Source organism: Oxyura jamaicensis, chromosome 1, assembly GCF_011077185.1.
Source record: "Oxyura jamaicensis isolate SHBP4307 breed ruddy duck chromosome 1, BPBGC_Ojam_1.0, whole genome shotgun sequence".
Taxonomy (NCBI): domain Eukaryota; kingdom Metazoa; phylum Chordata; class Aves; order Anseriformes; family Anatidae; genus Oxyura; species Oxyura jamaicensis.
Genome location: NC_048893.1, coordinates 152,775,296 through 152,801,394, shown reverse-complemented (window position 1 = coordinate 152,801,394; position 26,099 = coordinate 152,775,296). Strand labels below are relative to the sequence as shown.

Here is a 26,099-nt window from a genome sequence, read left to right as displayed (position 1 = left end):
ATTTAAGAAAGGGAAAAAAAAAAAAGTGCTGCACCACAGCAGCTGGGAGAGAGGAATGAGAGACAGCCCTGCAGACTCCAAGGTCAGTGCAGCGGGAGGGCAGGAGATGCTCCAGGCATAGAGCAGAAGTTCCCATGCAGCCTGTGGAGAGGACCCTGGTGGAGCAGGCTGTCCCCCTGAAGCCCATGTGTACCACATGGAGCAGATCTCCGCGCTGCAGCCCATGGAGGAGCCCCCGGTGGAGCAGGTGGATGTGGCCTGGAGGAGGCTGCGGCCCATGGAGAGCCCCGGCAGGAGCAGGCCCCGGGCCAGAGCTGCAGCCCGCGGAGAGGAGCCCATGCAGGAGCAGGGGGTCTGGGGGGAGCTGCTCCCCATGGGGGACCCGTGCTGGAGTAGTTTACTCCTGACGGATGGACCCCGTGTTATGGAGCCATGTGGGAGCAATTCTTGAAGAGCTGCTGCCTGTAGGCAGCCCCCTCAGGATCAGTTTGGGAAGGACGGCATCCTGTGGGAGGAACCCTACCTGGAGCAGGGGCAGAGAGTGACTGTGAAGGAGCGTCAGAGACAAAGAGTTAGGAACTGACCGCAGCCCCCATTCCCCATTCCCCTGCACTGCTTGGGGAGAAGAGGTGAGAGAGATTGTGGTCGAGGAGAAGATGGTTTTGGTTTGTTTTTAGTTCCTCACTGTTCTAGCTTGTTAGTAACAGGTAATAAACTATTTTAAACTCCATTTGCTGAGTTTGTTTTGCCCATGACAATAATTGGTGGGTGATCTCTCTGTCCATATCTCAACCCTTGAGACCTCTTCATTGTATTTTCTCCCCCTTTCCCTTTGAGGAGGGAGAGTGAGAGAGCAGTTGTAGTGGAGCTCAGCTGCCCAGCTAAGTAAAACCACCACAGCTGTTGGGCCCAAAGATTTGTGGTGAATGGAGTTAAATCCAGATGGAGGCCAGTCACTGGCGGTGTCTGCCAGGGCTCAGTAATGGGGCCGCTTTTCTTCAATATCTTTATCAATTATCTCCATGAAGGGATTGAGTGCACCCTCAGTAAATTTGCAGATGACACCAACTTAGGCACGAGTGTTGATCTGCTTGAGGGTAGGAAGGTTCTACAGAGGGATATGGATAGGCTGGTCTGATGGGCTGCGGCCAAATATTTGAAGTTCAGCAAGGCTAAGTGCCAGGTCCTGTGCTTGGAGCTTAACAACCCCATGCAACGCTATAGGCAGGGGGAAGAATAGTTGGAAAGCTGCCTGGTAGAAAGGGACTTGGAGGTACTTATTGGTCAGATTATTTGTCCAGATGAATATAAGCCAACAGTGTGCTCAGGTGGCCAAGAAGGCCAACATCATCCTGGCTTGTATCAGAAATAGTGTGCCCAGCAGGACTAGGGAAGTGATTGTCCCTCTGTACTTAGCTGTGATGAGGCCACACCTTGAATACTATGTTCAGTTTTGGGCCCCTCACTACAAGAAAGACTTGAGACCCTGGACCATATCCAGAGAAGGGCTACGAAGCTGGTGAAGGATCTAGAAAAAAAGTCTTATGAGAAGGTGCTGAGGGACCTGCGTTTTTTTAGCCCAGAGAAAAGGAGGCTCAGAGGAGGCCTTATCATGGTGTACCTTAAAGGAGGTTGTAGCGATGTGGGGATTAGGCTCTTCTCCCAAGCACCAAGTGATCAGATGAAGGGTTGAGTTGCGCCAGGGGAGGTTTAGTTTAGATATTAGGATAAATTTCTTTATTGAAAGGATTGTGTGGCACTGGAAGGGGCTGCCCATGGAAGTGGTTAATTCACCGTCCGTGGAGGTCTTCAAGAAATGTGTAGATGTAGAATTTATTAGCATGGTTCCATGGTGAACCTTAGTATGAAGTTAAACATCGGAATAGGTGATCTTAGAGGTCTTCTCCAACATGAATGATTCTATATTTCTATGATTTATCGTATAATTGTATCACTGTATCTACCAAACCTATACTTATGACAGGTATAACAATACTATACTTATGACAGATTATGTGCATATATATAAATATATATATATGTATAAAATAAAATGACGACTACCAAGTGCTACATCAAACCGATCTCAGAAATGGGGGACAAACCAACCTCATAGGGCCTAATTAAGAAAACCAAACTCAGAACAGGACCGCTAAAGAGTGACTTCAGAAAAGGCCAACTCCCAGGAGTGGGATCAGAAAGGTAACCAATAAAATAACAGACTGAAAGTCAATTCAAGGTTGATCTGTATCACAGGGTTTGGAACATCATAGAGCTTAACCATTAGTGTAACATAGCATTGCAGAGCTAAGAGTGGACCCAGTGTTCTAGTAAAGTTTCAGTCTATTTAACACAGAGAAGTATGTGCAGCATAGGAATTTTCTTAGAGAAGCTCAATTTTGCATAGAAATCAGGCCATTTTTATATTATACAGACCTAAGAGTGTGTAGAACAATACCACTTTAAGTAACAAATAGATGCTGTTAATTTCTGTTTTTCTTCTCTGACAGCAAACAGATGATGCTGTTTTATATTTTCTGAGACAACATTTTTAATTTTCCAGACTATTTTCAATTCTATCAGCTTGAACAACCAATAGTGGTTGCAGATTCCCACTTTCTCAGGGACATAACAGCCTGTTATCTTCTTGCATTACACTTGCAAGTAGAGTATTCATTGAACATCTTTCACACCTTGTATGTTTTTAAAACCCATAATCTGAGAAAGAAACATATTCAGTAGAGTACGATTTCTAGATGTATCAAAGTTTACAGAACTTATGCTTCCAAATCAGTTAGGGACTTCAGAAAAAAAAAAAAAAAAAAAAAAAACTACGTTCTTCCTTATAATAATTGTAGACTAGTTTGGCCAAGGTTCCCCAAAACACTTTTGCCTTGAATAATAATACATTTTATTCTTTACAAATGTTCCAATGGATTGGCAATAGTTTAGATAAATAGAAAGCAATATTCTGTAGCAAAGCAATTAAAACATTTATTTATTTATTGCTGTTGTTTAATACAAAGCTGGAATGTTTCTTGCCATGTCTGTATATTTTACTAAATCTACACTGTTATTGCAACCATATCCATAAAGTACAATTGTTAACTTCCATCATAACAGGACTTCAACTATATAGGGCCACTACAGAGGAAAAACCTCCTAGTATTGATATGGATAGCTAACAGCACGCAAAGTTACTTAAGTCAGCAAATCTTACATTAAAATGAATAAATAAACCCACCATGACATATTTAGTCTATAAATTTCTTTAGATTAATTTTTTGTGGAACATGTTCCAGTAGGAATTTTGAAAATAAGAAACACTAGAAATAAGTCAGCACACATATGTATGTATTCCTATTCTATTGACCTGGCCAATGTAAAAATCATCTACGTATCCATCCATATTCCAGATGTTGCAGGAAACCGTGAACAGAAAGGACAGAGACCTCATGAACAGAAAGGACAGAGACCTCAGTGACTTTAGGACTGGGATATTTTTTCTGGAGATGGAGAATACTGGTTCTTGATTTAAATAAATAGGCTATATCAAAAAGGAGAATAAAAGATTCTTTTTGTTGTTGTTGTTGTTGTGTTGTTTGGATGAGAATCCTGAGCTGATGCTGCAACTCCTAAATCTAACATTGTTGGATCTTAAATAAAATAAATAGCATGTGGATACTTAGGTGCTTTAGAATGAGTTCTGTTATATGTAGCACAGAGACAGCAGAAGTGCCTCAAACTACCTAGAAGAGAATACATGGGCTGATAGACCTGTGGTTTCAGGCTACTCTGTCTCATAGCCAGGGGGACAATATTTATGGTTTTAAAGTCTGCCTTGGAGATAACACTTATTCTGTCTTTTAGGTCAAGAAAGAGAAATGGTCCTTTCTTTTAAAAGGCAGATAACTCAGCCTCTGTGGAGATCTTCTGTGGGGTTCTGTAGGTAAAGTTATATTTAATCTTTTGGATCACAGAATGCTTTGCAACCTGGAAAGATGAAAATGTATATTTAGCATATATACATTTTCACCATGTGCATTTCAGTAGAAATTTTCAGTCATCTTTGCATGTAATGGCATGAAAACTCTTGTATATGACTGTACTTCTAAAACCATGAACATTAATTTATTTGTACAGAGAAATGTGCATTCTTTTCAGATATAGCAGTTAACAAAATACTTCTCCAAGCGTCTTCGTTTTGAGTCCTAGATTTTTCTAGAATTTCATGGAAGATATTCTCCTGATATGGAACGGTCTTCTTGAGAAGCATTCTTTGTACTCTGCATGACTAAGTGTGCAACAAATTGGCATTGTAAGTTCCTGAAAAGTAATTAAACTGTGCGTGAAATCATGGTGTGTCCTCAGCAATTTATTTATACTCTTCTATAACAGCTGTCAAGTTCTATGGGAAATGAGATCCCTAAACAAATGTAAAGTCAATGCATATATGTCTGATCTGAAAATGAATGATAGACATTAGTACATGGCTGTAACTAAACCTAAAATATGCTATGACTTGCAATATGAATTTACTTTTCTGATATAAACCAGTTCATTCACTGACATTTATTAAGAGTGAATATTGTCCTATGAGCAATAGTTTTTCATAAATCTTGCCTGGGTTCTGTTATGTAGCCATTGGATAGCTTCCAGCCATCTGGCTAGCATCTTAGCTTCAATGAAGGCATAATTCAGTGTGGCTATGGGAGAATAACTAGTCAGGAATAGAAGTATTAAACGTTTTGAGTATTGTGGAAGACAGAGAGTTTGGAAACTTAGTAAAGCACATATCTTTCTATGAACAAGAAAATATTTTGACGTCAAGTAAATTATCAACCTTTTCTCTTTTCCTGTCTCTTTTCCCATGGCTGTTATTCAGCAAAGACTTTTTATTTTAACTTACTAGTTGTGGAAGAGCTCATTACATATATGGTAATAAAGATGTTTATCAATTTGGGAGATATTCTCATTGCCTACTAACATTAAGTTCTAAAGGAGTAGAAGCCTTCTATTTTTACTAGACTGTTCTAGTATTAAAAAAAATCTCACGGGAGTGGAATGGAGCTTAGCTTATTGTAGAGGGGATTTAGTTTGCAGACAACATCAAGAGCACTCTTTAAAATTATTAAAATTCATTTAGTCATGATAATAAATTTGTTTGATTAAAAACATTCTCAGAATTCTTAACCTGAAAGACAGTGAGTGAGTAGTGCCACTTAGTGTCCTGGTTAGTAAGGAAAAAGATCCTTGGTTTTCATAGAATCATTTAGACCTTAAGCTCATCAAGACCAACCATCCGCCTAACACTACACGTCCACTGCTAAACCATGTCCCAGCACCATACCACACATATCTTAAATACTTCAAGGCATGATGACTCCAACACCTCCCTGGGCAGCCTGTTCTAGTACCTAACCACCCTGTCTGTGAAGAAATTTTTCCAGGTATCCAATCTAAACCTCCACTGGCACAACTTGAGGCCATTGCCTCACATCCTACCACTTGTCACCTGAGAAAAAGAGACTGAAAGCTCCTTTCAGGTTGTTATAGAGTGATGAGGTATACCTATATTAGAGAGAGGAGGCCTCAGCCTCTAGACTAAACAGCTTCAGTTCCCTCAGCTTCTCCTCGTAAATCTTGTTTTCTAGTCCTTTCACCAGTTTTATTGATTTCCTCTGCACATGCTCCAGCAACTCAATATCCTTGTAGTGAGTGACCCAATAGTGAACACAGTACTTAGGGTGTAGTCTCACTAGTGCTGCGTGCAAAGGGACAATCACATCTCTAGTCCTGGTGGCCTCACTATTTCTGATACAAGTCAGGATGCCACTGGCCTTCTTGACCACCTGGGCACACTGCTGGCTAATGGTCAGCTGCCTGTTGACCAACACTCCCAGGTCCTTTTCTTCTGGGCAACATTTTGATATAAGGTAAAAGAAAATGAGCGTTCTTCAGTTTGCTTTCTTTTCTGGTGTGGTTTAGTGTTTTTTTTTTTTTTTTTTTTTTTTTTTTTGTATGTAAAAACAACAACAAAAAAGACATTCAAAAAGACAGTTTTTAATTTAGTAGCATGTATTTTTGTAGCAATAAGAAAGGTTTCCAAGCACACTAAACTCTTAATTTACCTGAGTAAACACTACAGCCATCTGAATGCTTTATTACTAAACAAAATCAAAAGGAACAATGATAGTTTCAAGGGTTCTGTGTACAGACATTGCAAGAAACTGTCAGGCAGCAGGAATAGGAGGCCAGAACAAGAGATGTGCAAAGATAATTTTTGGCCACTCAATAAAATTCTCTTTATGGTTGATCTCTCTGGGTGCAACTGTCAGTGCAGATCTAGTTCTGGCCTGCTATTTCACAATAGTTTTCACAGGCTATGAGGACTGTAGGTCTAGCTTGCAGGTGGCAGAATAGATTTCTTCCAAGGCATATAGAGCCTTTGTTTTGAACACCAAGTTATGCTCAGAAAGGGAAACTATATGACTCTAGAAGTCATTTGTTCTAACATCCCTGCTCAAAGCAAAGCAAATTAGAACAGGATGCTCACATAATTGCCCAGTTGGCTTTTGAATATCTGCAAGAGTGGAGACTCCACAGTCTGCTTTCATTTTCTAGAAAATGTTCTACATTTCCAATAAAAATGCCAGTAGCGTGCTCAAGGGATGTAAAAGGAGTGGCAGTATAACGTGTATTAGAAACATTTGAGACCAGAGGAGAGAGACTTTATGCAAACAAGAGCAATTAGAAGAGTCATGTTAGTGATGCAGAGAGAGGACTGAGCTGAGACAGAAATCCAACAAAGCTTTGCAGAATTACTACCATGGCTATACTGGGAGTTCACGTATCTAGATGTATTGACTGTACATGCATGCATTCCTTTGCATTATTCATTAACTTTTCCAATGTCATTTTCAAAGGGCATTTTGTTATTTTTATTTTCCAATTATTATTTTTTTCAGATTCTTCTTACATTTTAGTATCTGAATCCTCTTCCATGAATTTCTGTTTTGATTTTCTGTGCTTACAAAAGATTAGACTCAAAAAAGGACTACACCATTGAAACACTTAACTTTTAGGTATTATGCTCATCTACATATTCTAAAGCTATTTTCACCTTGGCCTAAGTGCTACAAACTTCCATACCAAGCAGTTCAACAATGTCAAGCGTAAGTGTTAGTAAAAACCTGGGAAGGAATTCACATTAGTTAACTTTAAAGGCTTAAAGATTAATCTTCTGAGCTGACTTTTTAAGTAGCTATTTCTCTTCACTGACAGCAAAACGAGCTCAGGTTTAGATAGCAACTAGGTCATACAAACCCTAGTATCCAATAATAGAGGAGACAGCTGTTCTTTGCAGAAAACCAAAACCTAAGAATTAATGTTTTATTTTAAATTCAATTTTTCATTCTATTTTAAATCATGTGTTTTACATGATTTCTCATCTCTTTATATGTTCAGTGGTTGACTTGTTTCTTGAAATCTGTTTATATGGTCATCCAGTGCTTTCCCAAACCATTTTGCCCTGCAAATAGTTCCCAAGATGGCTGTTTGCAATCTGATCTCTCTCCTAAAGATACCAGTTGGCAGTAATAAAACATAAATAATAATATCATAATTTGTCTCTTATATACATGCTCAGCTTCTTCATGGAAAAAAAAAAAAAAAAAAAAAGTCTTTGATAAAGCATGTGACCTTTCTAATCACTGTGACCAGCATTCATCCTGTGCCATTATTGGTAGATGCTCTCCATCCTCAGTTGCCCAAGTCTCTTCCAAGTCTCTTAAGTGGAAAATATTTGAAATGTTTTTCTTCCCTGGATGGAACTACTAAAACCTTATGCATGAAAGTTTTTATGCCATCCCAGAATCTCATTTACTGTATTATCCTGGGCATAATTCACATTGTAGTATTCAACAAAGGTTCTCTAATTCTGCAGTAGTGCCATATTTCTGCATATAAAAAGTGTTACTCATTTATATTAACAGTTTAAGGTTGAAGATGTCTGGGCATATGTTAAATAGAAGGTGCAGGGTTTGATATTGAATTCCTACCTTACTTTGTAAGATTTAACCTTATACCTTGTGCATATATTATGAATTTTCTACAACAGAAGAGGAGTTAATGTCTTTATATATTTGATGTCTGTGGGTGTAAAAAGTACAACTGCACCCATTAGCATTTAATTTCTTCCAAATGCCTGCTGTTAAAGATCCCTTAGGTTTTTGTTTAATTTGTAAGTGAAAGCTGCTAGCCATTCTGCTTTCCCTGTGTCTGTCCTCCACACCAGAGTTCAATTAAACATCCCCCTATGGTTTCCTTCACCTGCAAAAACAAAACAAATGTACTAACAGAAAAGGGAACTGCATTTGAACTACACAGGTGCATGCTGGCTAGGTGGATATATATGCAAGTGGTTAGCAAAACCGTCATTCCTCACCCTTACCTCCAGTGAAAATAAATCTCCTCTATTTACTTTCACTCATTGAATCATTGAAACCAACATTTTTCTGTTGATTATAACAGATAAGTGTTTCTTCTTTTAGTGTTGGAAGGTCATGGTCAAATATTTTTCTTTGATATTTTTCAATTGCTTTCTTTATAAATATTTAAATATATAAATATAAACATACAATATATATTATTTTAATTATTTTATATTTATATTTATATCTATATTATATATTATTATATTTATATAATTATTGATAATTATATATTTTATATTTTTATATATATATTTTCAGCTTGGAATTACAGCATGTTCGCAGATTAGCCTTTTGTATCTCAGATGCTGAGACACAAGTAAAGGTTGTTGCAACAAATGACAAAAAGAAGACAAAAAGTACATACTACAAAAACAGAGGTGTTTTAAGTGCCAAAATTTGTAATCAAAATTAAGCAAGAAAAGATATATCATGAATACATTTTAGAAGTAGAGAGCTTTATTCTATAACAGCAAATTATAATTCTGCAGGTAACAGTAAGAGAACAAGTAAGAGAACTTCTTCAGTTAAAAAAGAATCTTATTAAGACAATAAAAAGCCAATAAAACTTACAAGTTGATTGAAAATATGTCTGTATGAACTCATATGCCATGTAGCACTTTTAATATGTACACGGTCAGTCTCCCAAACCACTGAAAGATATAGAATTGTTTACAATCCCAGGTATTTTTTTCCTTTAATTGTGCTACTGTCACACCCAGTATTTTAAAGTTTGAGTCCAGCAGGTCTATCAGTGTTTTCTAGAGCAGAAATATGTATGTAATACATAGAAAAAAAAAAAAAAAAAAAAAAAAGGAAAGAAAAGAAAAAAAAGAAAGGGAGAATGTATATTAAAAATGTAACAGAATCATAGAGTCAATGAAAGGTTTTGGTTGGAAGAGACCTTAAAGATCATCTAATTTCAACAACTCTGCCGTGGGCACTGATCCCAAGATGGACCCCAAGGGACACCACTCTTCACTGGTCTCCACCTGGATATAGAACCATTGAATGCAGCTCTCGGATTTTGGCCTTCCAGCCAATTTTGTAGCCACTGAATGAATGGTCTACTCTTCATATCTCTTCAATTTAAAGACCAGGATGTCATGGGGGACTATGTAAAAGGCCTTGCAGAAGTCTAGGTAGATAACATCAGTTGGTCTTCCCTTGTCAACTGAGGCAGTCACTCCATCATAGAAGACCACCAATTGGTCAGGCACAATTTGCCCATGGTGAAGCCATGCTGGTTGTCTCGGATCACCTCCTTGTCTTGCAGGTGCCTTGACATTTCTTCTGGAGGATCTTTTCCATATCTTGCCAGGGACAGAGGTGAGGCTCACCAGTATGTAGTTCCATAGGTCTTCCTTTCGACCCTTTTTAAAAATGAGAGTGATGTTTCCCTTTTTCCAGGGACTTCACCTGACTGTCAAGACTTTTCAGATATGATGGAGATTGGCTTGGCAACTCCATCAGCCAGTCCCCTAAGGATCCTGAGATGCATGTCATCAGGCACCATAGACTTGTACCTGTTTAATTTAATTAGGTGGTCTTGATCTAGCTCTTTGTTAACAGTGGGAGGTACTATTCATCTACAGGTTCAGGGACTCAAGAGAGGTGGGAAGCCTGACTGACAATGAAGACTGAGGCAAAGAATTTATTGAGTGCCTCAGCCATCTCCATGTCTGTTGTTACCAGTTCTCCTTTTTCATTTATCAAGGAGGCACATGCTCCTTGGCCTTTCTTTTCTGGCCAATGTGCCTAGAGAATCCCTTTCTGTTATTCTTTGCATCACTTGCCAAGTTCAGTTCCATCTGTGCCTGGGCTTTCCTGATCCCATCCCTGCACATCCAGATGGTATCCCAGTATTCTTCCCAGGCCACATGTCCCTGCTTCCACTGCCTGTGTATTTTTTTCTTACACCTCAGTATGAACAGCAGGTCATTGTTCAGCCATGCTGTTTTCCTGCCTTCCCTGCCTGATTTCTTAAACATGGAGATGGAAAGCTCTTGCACTCTGAAGAGTGTCCTTAAGGAGTTACCTTATTTAATCAGTTCCTCTATCTCTAAGGATGGTGTCCTAGGGGATCTCATCCTGTTTAAACAGCTGGAATTTTGCTTTAAACAGATAGAATTTTGCTCTTCAGAAGTTCAAGGTCCTGACTTTGCTCTTTGCCAGGCCTTTATCCCTCGAGATCATGAACTCATTCATTGCATGGACATGGCAGTTCAGTCTGCCTCCAATCATAACCTCTTTAATGCAATCATCCACACTAAGGAGCACCAGGTCCAGTAACATTTCTCTAGTTGTTTTGTCTAACACCTGGACCAGGAGGTTATCCTCAACATGTTCTAGGAGTCTCCTGGATTGCTCACATCCTGCTGTGTAGCTTTCTCAGCATACATCTGGGTGGTTGAAATCCCCCATCAGGATGAGAACATGCAAGCGCGATGCTTCTTACAGCTGAAGCAAGAAGGCCTCGTCAACAGGCTCCCCTTGATCAGGTGGCCTGTAGTAGACTGCAGCCACAAGGTGTCCTTTGTTGGTCTAGTCCTTAACTTTTACCCACAAGTTCTCAATCTGTCTGTGGCTGTTTCTCAGAGGCATCTCTTCACAATCTATCAATTTCTTAACTTAGAATGCAACACCTCCACCCTTCCTTCCATGCCTATTTCATCTGTAAAGCTTGTAGCCTTCAATTCCAGTGTTCCAGTCGTCTGATTCATCCTTCCATGTTTCTGTGCTAGCAATTAGGTCACAGTTTTCTAGTAGCACTGTGGTTTCTAACTCCTCCTGCTTGTTTCCCATACTGTGTGCACTGGTGTAGAGGCACTTTAGCTGGGCTATTGACCCCATCACCTTTTTTAGAGGAGCCCTCCCTAATTACTTTGGGACAATTCACAGGTGTATCTTGTTGCTCCTAAAATGTTGCTGTTCCCTGGTTCTTTTCTGTCACTCAGAGGTACACCCCATTCCTCTGCTGAACATAATTTAAAACTCTGCTAATAAGTTCAGCCAGCTTGCTGCCCAAAATGCTCTCGTTCCACCTGGTATATCCCATCTGTTGTCCAATATGAAATTGGACTTGTTATGATAGTCTGAGATTGAACTTGGGCATTTTTTTATGATTTACACTGACAATATGATTTCTTTTCTGAGAAGTTTTAGCCTGAAGGATTAACATTTGCCAAAGTCATGAATACTATAAAAACATGATAAAAAAAATCAAACAATGTGTAAGAGGTGATGAGGCCAAAATTTTGATAATATTTGAGTAGGTATAATCCAGATACCTAAACAGAATAAGCTTATTTGCTTTGGGAATATGTAGATTGTAATGAATGCTGCATATGCCACTGCATATATATTTGCCTTCTGTCTTAAAGATCATTCATTCTGTCAGGCTAAATGACAAATATATATATATATATATATATTACCCTGTGAACGTATCTTCTTATTTTCCTTGGAAAATCCTTAAAATATGATCTTTTTCTTGATATGAAGGATTTACAAAGCAAAATTTCAATAAATAAGTATTTGTCTGCCAATAGGCTAATGAAATCTAGATGCTAAGTTGAATTATTGAATTGATATACAAATACTACACTCGGTAAATAAGAATTGATTTATTTTTTATTTATTTTTTTAATGTATAAAGATGTATAAAGATGTAATGTATGACAAAATGTCAATCCAAGATTTCTAAAGAGAGAAGGGCTGAGAAAAGAGAAGCATTTTTTTTTTTTTTTCTGATGAACTAAGTGTACACTTTTGGATTTCCCATAGTTCTTTATTCTGACACATAATGTAGACACAGCATAGCTTCATCTTGCCTAAGCTTGCCAGTTGGAAAGTTGTGTGTATAGCATGAGCTAGTCATCTAGACTCCTGTATAATTAGTGGTGAGAAACAGGCATTATCAGGAGACCATTTGTTTTGTTGTAATACAGATGTGATGAACTGTTTTTGCAGGAGCCTTCCAAAACACTAGGAGGCCTAGCTGGTACACCGTATGGTTGTGCTGCCTTAACAGGCTGGAGAAATGGATTGACATTGGAGAAACAGATGGACTTTCATGAAGTTCAGCAAAAGGAAAGACAAAGTCCTTTGCATACTGGGAGCAGACAGGCTAGAAGGCCTGTAGAAGGAAGAAAAAACTTGGTGTCTTGGACATAAGCTGAACATGAGCCATCAATGTGTACTTTGCAAAGCAAAGACAAACAAGCCTACTTACTGCATTAGGAAGAGGGTTGGTTGCCAGCAGGTCAAGGGAGGGGATTCTTCCCCTCTACTCAGCACTGGTGAGGCCACTCCTGGAGTCCTATCTCCAGTTCTGGACTCCACAGTCCAAGAGAGCCATAGAAATACCAGAGTAAGTTGAAGAAAGTGCCTTGAAAATGATGAAGGGATTGGAAAAAAAAATCTCAAAAAAAAAAAATCTCATATGAAAAGAAAATGAGAGAAGTAGAAAAGCTTGGAAAAGAAGCTTGGAAAAGTCAAGGCTTGGGGATATTATTAGTATGTGCTACCTGATGTGGGAGTAGTAAAGAGTCAGTCTCCTGGTGACACAACAATGCTTACTGCACAGAACAGAGGCAATGTGCACAAAATATAATACAGGAAAAAATACAGGAAATAGTATTTAAATGAAGGATGAAAGATGTTTTTTTGGTTTGTTTGTTTGTTTGTTTTTCCTTGAGAGTGGTCAAACACTATAACAGCTTGTTCAGAGGCATTATGGACTCTGCATCCTTGGCTATTTAAAACCTAACTGGACAAGGTACTGAACAAACTGTTTTAGTTGTTCCTGCTTTTAGCAGGGAGTTGGTCCAGGCCATTGCAGAGGCTCCTTTCAACCAAACTAATTCTGTGATTCTGTGAAAACTCTACAAGCAGACAAAACTAAATACTTTATACTATCTCGTGATGAGATAACATTCTCCCTCAAAGGCTAAGCTGTTGAATTTACTTACCAAAAGTTTACTAGTAAGTAAAACAAAGTGTAATATGTGATTTATGTTAATAATACACAATTTATACAATATATACAAAATCTGTATATAAACTTTTCTGGTTTTGTCTGGGCCAAGAATTTTGCAGCAGTTGTCATGACCAAAATTGGCAGGATTTCTTGCTACTTCTCCAAAGCTGTGTTGACCCCTCCCTGGACTGTCTTGGTTTTTAGTTGAATACGAGTGACAGTTTGTATCCCTACAGTTAATAACACTATTCAGCTCTCAGAAATTTATGCAAGCAAGGATTTTGTGGCATTGGTATGCATACAGCTTGTCAAAGTATATATCAACTTGTCTTTATTTCTGACATAAAAGAATAAAAGATAAGATCTCAATGGCATGAGTCACAGCATAATGAAAGCTTGTGTACCTTCCCGAGTTTGGTCAAAATATGAATATGGAAAACCTTTATATTCTTAATTGTACACTTTAGAAAAGTTATTCTGTAAGGTATTTCGATTTTTTTTTTTTTTTTCCCAAGGTTAGTTTTTCCATACCATACAGTATTCTTTATTTGTCAAGGTTCAAATCAATAATTATAGGTGTCAACAAATATTTATATCTATTATTTTGGAAAATATTTTACTGTTGTCAAAGAGAAACGAAACATATTTTCATCCTTCAAGTTCCAATCCCATATTTTTCATATGACTATAACTGTAGTGATAAATTCATGTCTATGTTTATTTGCATTGCCCAAAATTGGGCTTTTATGACTCACCGGTTTAGCAGAATGACATTTAATCATAAATCAGCAATAGAGATATAGATGTATTTAGAAAGTACAGGGAGCAGCTTGATATGTAGTGTATGGATCTCAGTTATTGGATTTAATGTTATCTACTCAGAGAGGTCATTGATACTTACAGTGTAGAATTTCTATTTGTCTAAAAATCCCATACAAAGTTAAACTTACTGAACAATAAAGATCTCTATAGGGCATCCTTCAGAGAGGTTTTGTTTTACATAGTTTTACTTAGGTAGTTCTATTTGAATATTCTCATAAATATTAATATATTTGTTGTATTTTTCTTGTAGTATACGTTTAGTATATATGAAAATTCCACCTCAGTGAACACTGCCTTTACAATGACTTCTTAACTATATAACATACTGGGGTTATATTGCAGAAATATCAAGGGGAAAATGAGAAAGTCTTGTTTACATAGATCATGTTACCCCTCAGCATTCTGAATTTATGCAAGGGATTTTCTAGCTCTTAAACTGATAAGTTCTCTTCTGGAGTATTGTGACAATATTATGATTGTAAAGTGTGCCTCAAAAAGAGTACTCAATGTTTATTAAAATACAATCTAAGGAAGAATTGGAGTGTTTGGGCTAACAAAAAGAAAGTTGAGTAGAAATATGAGACCTCGGGTCTATAAAAATATTATTGTAAAGGAGAACATGAATATTTGTTCTTTATTACCATGATGGATGGGACAAAAAATAATAAGGTATGATGCATATGAGGAAGAGTCATATTACACATTATGAAGAACTTAATGCTGAAGATAATGCAGGTCTCTAAAATGACTCTGTGCAGGAGGTTCAGCTCTGTAGGCCTAAACAACCAGTAATGGTACATTTCATGTGTATCATCATAGTGTAGTGTCATTATTCACAGCACATAGATCTTCATAGGAGACTGTGCAATGTTATAATTTGGAACACTATTAAAAATCCTCCTGTCATATAAATTGGCATTTTATATTCAAATTTGCATACATTTTACAAGAGAATTATGGTTTTCAAAATAAGGTGCCTACAAATAAAAACTACCTGGAATTTATGTGGAGTTTATATTAGAATAATTTAATAGTGCCCTCTTCTTTTATATTGAAAATAAAACTTGTATTCTCTACAGTCTACAAAAGATGTTTTACCTATAAAATATGAACAATATCCTAAATTGTAATATGCAACAAATCTATTTACTGGCTTGTCATCATGGTGATCACCTTGCACTGGTCTTTGAATTTTCAAGTTCCTCCTTGCATTCCTATTTCAAAGATTCTCTTTTCCTTTTCAGTTATTCATTACAGGATGAGGAAACAAAGGCAGAAATAACCTGCAGACAGGGCCACACTGATATGTCACTGAGAACAGTTAGTTAATTAAGAAGACTTGATGTCTAACTTAAATACAGAATTACAGCCACTATAAAGCAGAAATGCTGATATATCTTGCATGCTTTGCTACTGCTTCTCATCTCTGTGTATGACACAAAAGGAAATGAGAATTGTGTTTTAAATCTTAAATTCATTAAATGAATCTTAATATTTTATATGGACATGATGTGATTTTGTATCTTTTTTGTTTTAATAAAGAAAAATGGACTAGAGGAAGCATCTGCTTGATAAATTTTTATATTTGGAATACCTTATTATCCTGAAGATAGTGAGATTTCATTTCACGGGCAAAATGTTTGTATTTCCATTTTACTCATTAGAAATTTAAGTAGACAGAAAAGGAACTTATGAAAAATTGTGAGTTTTGCTCACTTTCTTCATGTTAATGGTTTAGCAGTTATAATACTCCACTAGAATTTTCTCAGGCCAGACCATTATTTTAGTTTCTTGAAACTGTCTTTTCAATCAGAGAAATTAGATATGACCTGATCTGTTGAATTTACTAGTTGCTGAAGTGAGCAGCCATTTTATAACCATTTGATATTACTGAGGAAGATTCTATGCAGCATTGTTGAAAAAAGTTTCTACCAACGTAGATTGTTGTGAGGGCAGTATTTTTCCCTTTTTACTTTCAAATAATCTTATCATACAGCTAGTCTTCTTGATTGCAAGAATCCATCTATCCCTAATTATTCTGCAGGCACTTCTCTAGTGCTGGACCTCAGAGTGACTTATCAGTAGAGTCATTTTAATGCAAATTATTTTGTTTTTCTGGCACTTTCATTATAATGTTTAGTTCCCCTGTTTATTCACCATATTTAGCTTATTCTGAAGCTCCTCATTATCAGTGGTTTTGGCTTAATGAGTTCTTGAAAAATTGATGAAATATGTAACTACTAAATATTTTGCTATTTCCAAGTTTACTAGTTTTACACACTAACACACAATACTTTTTAAACCTTATATTGGTTAATCTCAAACACTTATAATGATTGTTACATCTCTTTCTATGTTAATAAAATTAGCTGTTTCAACTTTTAAAAACAATATTGAAATTATTCAAAGTACATATATCCTTTGTGCCTTTCAAACAAATTTAGAAGCATGTGCAAAGCCTAAAGGAGACATATGCAGCTAGTTCAATACTACATTTTAGAAAGAAGTCTTGTTAATCTGTTTAGTAACTTAATTTTTGTAACATATGAACATAATTTTAGGTGTAAAAAAAGTGCTTGTATATAGAAAGACAATTTTAGCCATTAATAAGACTACTTGTCCAGACCCTCAGCCTCTTCCGCAACCTCCCTGAGAACCTCAGATCTATTTCCCAGGGACACCGTGGGGGTAGGTGGCGCCGTGGGTGTCAGTGGCAGACGTCTCTTTCTGCTCTGAGCTGAGACAAGGGTCCAGCCCTTTTTCTCTTGTGGACAGTCTAGCCCTCTGTTCTGCATGTGTTTAACGGGGGCAGCCTCTACCCCTTGTCGGGACATAGGAGAGGGCTGCCGAGCATCAGCAGGGGCAGGGTGACACCTCCTATCTGTCACCCTCAGAGACTCCCTCAGGCTGCCGATTTCTCGCTGCAGCCCAGCCACCTGCTCGAGGAGATCCTGAAGCAGGGCACACCTACACCCGTGACAGTGCTCTCCTCCCTCAGGACCCAGGTGGACCTCCAGATTCTGGAGCTCCCCACAGTCACCTGTCTGGACTGCCACTTCCCCTCTCGGGGGGTTCACCTGGGTGCCCACGTGAGCCCAGAGAGGCAGCATCTCCTCCGTTTGGGTTGCCGCCTCAGACCAACCACTGCAATGGGTGCACACCATGGTGAGGTCTAGATTCTTCTCCCTGCCCTGCTTGAACTGCACTGCGCAAAGTGCCTGCGCTAACTGCCAAGCTGGTCCTGTTACCGCATCCTGTTTGCGGTGCTCCCTAGGGACTACTTTTATAGCGCCGGGGGTGGGTGGGCTGTTGTCAGCCCTGGGTGAAAATGGGAGCGGGCAGAACCTGGACAGCTGGCCCACACTGGCCAAAGGGATATTCCATTATATATGTCATTATACTGAACAACTAACATTGTTGCTGAACACCAACTGGGGGGACCAGGGAAGGAAACACCGCTGCTCAGGGACGGTCTTGGCATCTGTCTGTGGGTGGTGATCAATTGCATTTTGTATCACTTGCTTTGTACATTCTACTATCATCATCATCATTTTCCCTTCCTTTTCTGTCCTATTAAACTGTCTTTATCCTAACCCACAAACTTGTACCAAACTTGTACTTTTTTTTTTTTTTTTCTCCTTTTTTTCTCCCAATTCCCCATTCTACTGTGGGTGGTGAAGTAGAGTGAGCAAATAGTTGTGTGGTGCTTAGCTGCCTCCTGGGTTAAACCACAATATACACAACTAGAATCAACTAGATCTTGAATGCCTGGGCAACATACACTTGCTCTACTTTTGTATACTAAAAAATAATCACTGCTGTTTGTTGACTCCTATATTTTTTCATCCAGAACTGAATACTTCAAAATTGCTAACAAAGTCCGACCTTATCTAATTAAATGTAATAGAGTTAAGTGATTTCATTACATTTACTTTATTTTCTCTTCCTAGTACACAGGAAATTTATTTCCAACAATTAAATTTAACTGAGTGATTCTATGGATTAGTGCCTTTTTTGTTTGGTTTTAATTTTTAGATATAGTACAACATATAAACATAGTACAAAACGACAGAATCTTATTAGGTAATTGGCGCATGTTTAAAATAATTTGAATAATTTAGATAATTTTTAAGCATTACTTTCTTTTGCGAGGTGGTATAATTAATTATCACTTTTTTTTTTTTTTTTTTAAATAAAGATTTTCTTTGATTTTTATCCAGTGACAAAACATACAGAAACATTGGAGAAAGAACTGCTAATGAAATGTAGTCAGTACAATGCAGTTAAAACTGTGGTCTTTTGGTAAATTTTTACAGAACACGTGAAAATTGCCACTTCCATTTCCTGTACGTGTGGTTTTAGGGTGTTGTGGCTTTTTGATGGACTCTGAATACAGGTTTTCTACAGTTGGATAATTTATTCATTAAGTGAACCCACAAATGTATAGCACTGGTGCAACTGGCTGGTTGCAAATAGATCTGAGGGGAGGAATGTATTTTTTTTGAAAAAAAAAAAAAAGTGTTAATGGCCATGCTATAAATATTAATATATCTGTTTATTTTGTTCCCTTACTCCCCACCCCAATTCAATTAATGAACTAATGAGATGTCTCAGTGGAATACAAGGGTGTCCATTTTAGTTTGGAACAAGCCACGCTGATTCTACTTGAAAAAGAAAACAACAATAACAACAAACAAACAAAAATAGATGTCTTCTAGAGAGGGATTCCTAGATGATGCATGCTTATATATACAGAGAATGAAATTATAAGGCTTTTAAGGGACCATAAGAATTAGACTTTACATCAAGTGGGTTCATTACCTACAGAATAAAGGCTTTATATAAAAAAGATGATGTCTTAGTGGTGGAAATACTTGCCTGGAATTCAGGAAACGTGTTACTAGAGTTAAAATTCACAGTGAGATAGGCCTGGTGAGACTAAATGTGTCTTTACAGTGTCTGTACAGTTTAGACACTCAAATTGAGGTGTCTTCTCAAATTCATGCCTAATTTATTTCTCTATATATTCTAAAACTGTAGATTTTGGATGGGCTTGATCCTCACAGTAAATGCTGTTATTTGCAATTCTGATAGCAATCCTTAGAGCACACCTAAGTATCTAGACCACTCAGAAGGATGTCCTTTTAGATATACCTCTCTTCAGCATTTATCTCTAACTGATTTCTGTGGCACAGAATGTCTTGTGTGACCTCCAACCTCTACAGCAAACCGAGTCATGCATGTCTGAGTAGAAGTCATGGAATTCAGTATAACAGTGCTTAAGACTCTTTATGGATCTTTATGAACATTGAGGCCAGGATGATTGATTTTTCATTAGTACTTACAGACGTCAGTAACTCCCTGGTTATTGTCCCATTGTAGTAATGTTTAGGTGGTTATAGAATCTCACTGGGTCTAAATTTAGGGTTTCTAACATTTAGACAGAGCTTCATTTTTTCTACTCTTTTCTTCTGTTACTCACACATTTTTTATGCTCTTTGAGACAGGAACTTTACAGATTATGTACTTTACTTTTATGTCTGGAACATAACATAGAGTTCCAGTATTGATATCTGAGGTCTACCCTCAGAAAAAAAAAAAAAAAAAAAAAAAAAAAGGAATTTAAAATATGACTTATTTTGTTTCATCTCTTTCTACCTTTGGTAGAATTTTAATGCAGTAACTATGCGTGCTGATTGGCTTGCTGAAATTTCTGTTTCATACTTCTATCCCAAGAAACTGGGAATATAATAAAACTTACCACACAGACTGTAAGTTAACATTATTAGCAATATATATTATACACCATGGAATGCTGTAGAATAAGCCTTTTTAATACCACTAGTCGATAGGTGTGCAGATGCAATTAAAGCATCACTGAGTATTGCACATCCTGTACTCCACAGGTCAAAATAAGTCTGCATTCTACCAGCCCGGTCTCTGCCTCTTTATGTAATGCTTCACTGATAGCTAACCCAGGTCCTAAACTGGGGTATGTTTATCTTCTCAGTGAATATTTATCAGTTTTAATAACACTAACAGGAGTTTAGAGTATGCTTTTGAAAGAATCTGTTTGTTGTGTGTTTTTAATAAGAACAGTTTGTTTACTCTTCTGGGTGGAAAAACAAATAGAGGTAGATTATTATGTCATTGGAAGGAGGTATTTAACAGTGTTTTTTATGTTGCTCTTAATGAATAATTGAAGGTTGAAAGTCACTGACCCTGTGCCTGAACTGGCAATTAAGAATTGTAATAACTGTCTATCTATGCCCTGTTATGCTTCCCATACAATAAGTCTTAAGTTTTCATTTTGTTCTTTGCCATCTATAGAGAAACTGTGATTTTCTTTTAAAATTAGATTATTTATTTTTTATTGGACTGGACTTTAAAGACAAATAAAAACAGTACTCAGTTATGCAGAAGTATGTAACATGCTTTACTTATTATTATATTTTTTTTTTCACAGTAACACTGTCTTTAAGAGAGAAATATATATATATATTTGCTGCAAGTAAGGCCTCTGAAAGAAGCATGCTGTTTAGAAGAGGCCTCTGCAGAAAAATGAAATATCCTGAGGTAAAAACATGCATATGATATGATTCCCTGAGTTTGGTATGAGATGGTAGATTTATAGTAGCATCATTCTGTCTTTGAGTTTACAGAGACTACTACAGTTCTTAAAGAGGAAAAAAAAAAAACAAAAAACAAAAAAAAAAACATGAATTTGCCAGTTTTGAGAGCAAAGAGGGATTCTGCACATTATAAAAATGTTCTTTTAAATTGATAGACCCTTTGTTCTCTCTAGTCATGAAGAAGGGAGTTTTACTTCCTTCCCCAGTCTCTTTTGCTTTCAGAAATTGATATGATGATTTCAGGCCTGTGTGTAGCAACTTGCCTTGAGACAGTTGCAGGAACTACCACCCAAATCCTTAATATATTTTCCCAGTATCCTTTCAGGTTATTTCAACAAATTGAAAATGCAAAAAATCTAAAATAAATCTAGAATTCTGCTTTTTATTGATAAAATCAAGTTTTAATTTTACTTTAGGACTATGCAGACAACAGTTTTGCCATTGATCTACAGCTGCAGCATGTTGACTGGTGGGAGTGATGGCAAAAACTCCTGTATATGTTCAACTTCACAAGCTGTTGGTAACAGCAAGTGATATATATATTGTACAGGAATAGACCAGATTTTTTGTTACACAGCAAGTCAGTGCAAAAGAAGAAATAGTTGTTGTTAAAGGCCACCTGTAGCTGTAGCTGGAACTAGGGAAACAACACGTATTTTGTGAAAATTTATTATCCACTTATGAAAGTGTACACCACTACTGAGTGCAAAATAAAAAGATGTGTTGAAGAAAGTTTTTTCTAACTCTGAAGACATGAGCTGCATTTCTGTTTTTTTGCTAGCATAAAGTTATGCTCAGTGATGGGAAAGTGCTGAAGAAGCACTGGAAATATTTGTCATTGCTGAATTTCCAAGCTGACAGTCAAAAACATCTGATAAATGAAGATGCTTGATTTAACTACTTAATTTTGTGGTTTCTCATAGAAGTAAGTTAAAATTCTAAAGGACTGATATAAATATTTATATATATATACACAGAATTTTTCTAAGAAAGCTGAACTAGATGGAGTTGGCTGTCTGGATTGATAATGTTGAATATATATGTATATATATATAATTCTTTTTTTCAGATTAGAGAGATTCAAGATTAGGTCATAGATTAAATCTCATTTTAAACAACCAGGGACTCTGGAATTTGGTATACATCGAGTGTGAATGGGAAAGTTTAAAAGTACTGTACATGACTGAATTTTTATCTAGTCTGAAGAGCATACACTGTATTAGCATGGAGATATAAATGTAACACCCAAAATATGTAATCTGATTTATTTTTAATTCTTTTAAAGTTTTGTTGTTGTTGTTGTTGTTGTTTTTCCTACAGATTCTTTTCCCTTTGTCTGTTTCATCTACCAATTTTCTTTAATTGCAGAAAAGGACAGATATGTCTATACTAAGGAAATATTTTTACTAAAATCTAAATGGCTAAAAAGCACAGATCCAACTGACTTTCAGTAGTGCTTAAAGTCCCATAGTCTGATTAAAAAAATTCCATTTAATATCTTTTTTTTTTTTTTTCTTTTTTTCCTTTTTTTAATGTTTGTCCAAATTTTTCATTTTAGAATAAAATGTCAAAAGCAGTCAGTGAGAGAATCATTACTGAGTTCAGGAGAGTAAAAGAAACTATCTTTGAAAACTCCACTTCTAAGCTAATAAATAATTTTGTAGTATTGTAGACAATGTTAATTGGTTTTGCCAGTCACAACAGCAAAGCTAGCTGGTGGGTCTTCAATATATGTCTCATAGCTCAAAGATCTGCTTTTTCAAGGAAATCAACGAGAACATACAGGGCACATGAAAGAAGAAGTGATCCTATACCATTGCTGCAGGAGCATAAAACTGTCTAAATCCATTTTATATGAAATTAGCTGGCATGCTGGAAGCCATCCATCCTTATTAGTATGATGCTCTGTTTCAGCTAATATACTTTGCTTATCAGTGGTATACATATTTTGCCTGAAGCACTGTACTAGCATAGCTGTGTTGCTTTCAGCACCTGAGACAACTTGCTAAGACCTTGGGCCAGTGCCTATGCATATATGTCCAAAATTCTAGTACTAGATCCACTTCACTTACCTTTAAATAACCAAAACACCTAAATTAGGAATGGTCTTCCTAAACTGTCTCTGTAATTACGCAAATCCATTTGCCTATTCAGGGAGGAAGACATTTCTAGAGGGTGGTTCAGTACATCTTCTGGATTTTCTCCTTGAATGTTTCTCACATATGGCTGATTTTTGAGAGATAACCAGATAAAGACACTTCATCTTGGACTTCAGATTAACTTGTTATTCAATAGATTTGATATTAATAGATTTTTTTTAAATCTATTTGAAAGGAACAGACTGTTGTAGAAAACTCTAGTTACCTCTTCCATAAACACAGAACTAAATAACAATTAGAAAATTAATTTCTAATAATTGTTATTCTTAGGATAATATATACTATGTAGAGAATAACATACAAGAATTACTATAAGAATAGGAAATTTCTTAGAAAAAGAAGAAATATTATTTATTCTGGAGAGTCCTCTATACTTGAAAATTTGCTAGGGATGCTTGGGGATCATTTTAAGTTCTCCTATATGCTATGTTTATTTCTTCCTTATAAACAGACTTCATTTGTGCACATGGCTACTGCAAATGAATGGGATACATTATTTTTCATGTTGTTTAGCATTGTTAATATTGATGATAACCTCTTGAGTGTACTTAGAAACATCTCTCTAACAGCTAAGTATAGATATGCAGCTTTTGCATCTAGACAAAAACTTGTAACTGTGAGATCTTTTAAATATATTTTACATGACATTAGCTAATTTATTGATTAAAACCAAAGGATTCTGAGTTCCATCCGTCTTTAGCTAAGCGTTTTTTGTAGCTAACTGCTTCCCTACACAACTTGTTTTTAAGGGAAATGCTTTGTTGAGTTTTATTAGCTATTAACCATCATTTAAAGAGAAAGAAATGTATTGTGACCTAAATGACAAACTGAGATTTCTATGGTATTTTTGTTTTTGTTTTTTCAAGCAGAGACTTTAATCAAGACATCAGACAAGAGAATTCTGCAGTTCCAAATGTCAGTTTATCATTCAACATACATCTGAAATGCAAGGCTTATTTGTCTTAGAATGTATTCTGCAGGCTAGCTTTGACCTCCACTACCTTCCACATGATACTCTGACTACCTTCCCTTTTAACACAGAAGTGAAGCCCATGGCAATTATGAGTACCAGCGTGTGGTAATCTAAACTGAACTTTAAACCACTTTGAAACCTTCAAGAGTAAAGCCTAAAATTGTAGTGAAGTTAGAAAATAATTAGCAAGGAGACAAGAGTAAGAATTCAAAAGCTTGATGGTGACATTTCTCTTTGGCCCTCAGCAAACCCATTGCTGCTCTATAATGTCATCCTGCTTTTAGCTTCTTCATGATTAAGGAATTTTACATTTTTCATATGTATAGACTCATATTGCAGAACAGATTTGAAGACTATGATTTATAGGTGGTCAGTTCAAACTAGGATTATGAAGAACTAGCTTTCACCCTGAAAAGTAGCATCATCAGTTTCAAGATACTTCCCTAGGTTTTCCTTTTTTTTCTCCTTGCTAAAAAGCGAGTTGTAATATCAGTCTGAAGTGTAGCACTACAGCGATAAAACTTTCTCAAAATACAGAAATAATTAATAACAGCTAGTAATTAAATAAGTGATATATATATATATTAGCAACTTAGCCTAATTTTCCTGTTGTTCAGTGTAGACATGTGACCACACCTGCAAATGACAAGAACATCACTTTAGTTCCCTTAGTGCAGACTCATTGAAGTCAGGACAATCTGCCTAATAAACTGGCATGGTTTAACTAAGAGAATTATATGTAATTGTATCAGTTAACTTGTGCATCCTACTCTCATATATCACAATCAAATTGCAGTGTTTTGAAATAAAGCTGTGCTGATATCAATATTTCCGATTACTTAATCAGAATGATTGTGATTCACCTATGACGTTGCTACAACATTTTAATTGCTGTGTCCATTCACACTAACCTATGTGTACTTTTTTGCTCATTAATATGTCTCTGGTGGATTTTTTTTTTTTTTATATTAACATAGGATAAAACTGGATATCATCTTAAGTAATTGAGCATCACTAACTTCTAATCTCATTTTCAGAGTTCCAGAAGCCATAACGTAAAATATGTGGTTTAGGGTCTGTATAAAATTTACACTAACTGCTTTGTGGTGGTAAGAATTCTATAAGAATGTAAGGAGTTGATGGAAAAAATCTGTTGCTTGATTTCATTTCTTTTGATAAATTTCTAAAAGTTCTGTGTTCCGTATATATTACACAGACTGAAAGTCAGAACACATGTATTGCCACTTTATTTACAAGTCTCTCCTGTATACTACTTAAGGATTGTATGTGAACTTTATCCAAGTCACTGCTGATAGCTAAATTTGCAAAATTGCATCCTTTGGGTATTAACTAAGACTTCAGTACTGTTACTTACACATGATGTTTGCTCAATATTTGAACATACAAGTATAATTATTGGTTTTGTATGAAAGCATAAGCTTACGAAGGTGCTGTGTGGATCACAGGGTTCTGATTCCCACAGACTTGGGTCAAAAGGATCTCACAGAGCACCCATTCCACTCTCCACAGGACCTTGATGCCCTATAAAAAGTTGTGGTGTAACCTGACAGGCAACTCAGCACCACAGAACCATTCACTCAGTTCCCCGAGAGGGACAGGGGAGATAAAAAAAAAAAAAAAAAAAAAAAAATGTGGGTTGAGATAAAGACAGCTTAATAGGACAGAAAAGGAAGGGAAAATAATAATCATCATCATAAAGGGATATACAAAGCAAGTGTACATACTAAACAAGTGTACAAGTGCAGCTGCTGACAGATACCAAGACAGACCCCATAGCATGGTGCAATTCTGCAGAGTCTAGAGAATTTGAGAAAGCCTTGATTGTTTTAATTTTTACCCATGTGTTCAATGCTCAGTCATGGATAGTCACAGAAAAACAATGTGCACAGAAATATACGGATGCATGCAAAGACTGCAGTATTTCTCTTTCAAGGTTAAATTTCTTTCTTTCCTTCTTTCTTTCTTTCCTTCCTTCTTTCTTTCTTTCTTTCTTTCTTTTTCTTTCTTTCTTTCTTTCTT

At 36.6% G+C, this 26,099-nt stretch overlaps 1 protein-coding gene across 7 annotated transcripts in view; it reads left to right on the top strand.

Annotated features, from left to right (window-relative positions):
- Positions 1-26,099, top strand: part of GPC5 (glypican 5) — a 783,354-nt gene that overhangs the window by 321,634 nt on the left and 435,621 nt on the right. The window contains exon 7 of one of the 7 annotated variants that reach the window (XM_035319410.1): positions 4,165-4,357. The exons of the other annotated variants lie outside the window; for them this stretch is intronic. Coding sequence (XP_035175301.1) covers positions 4,165-4,170 — 6 coding nt within the window. The 3' untranslated portion in view covers positions 4,171-4,357. Of the gene's footprint in view, positions 1-4,164; positions 4,358-26,099 lie in introns of those variants that run through there. 7 annotated transcript variants of the gene reach the window in all.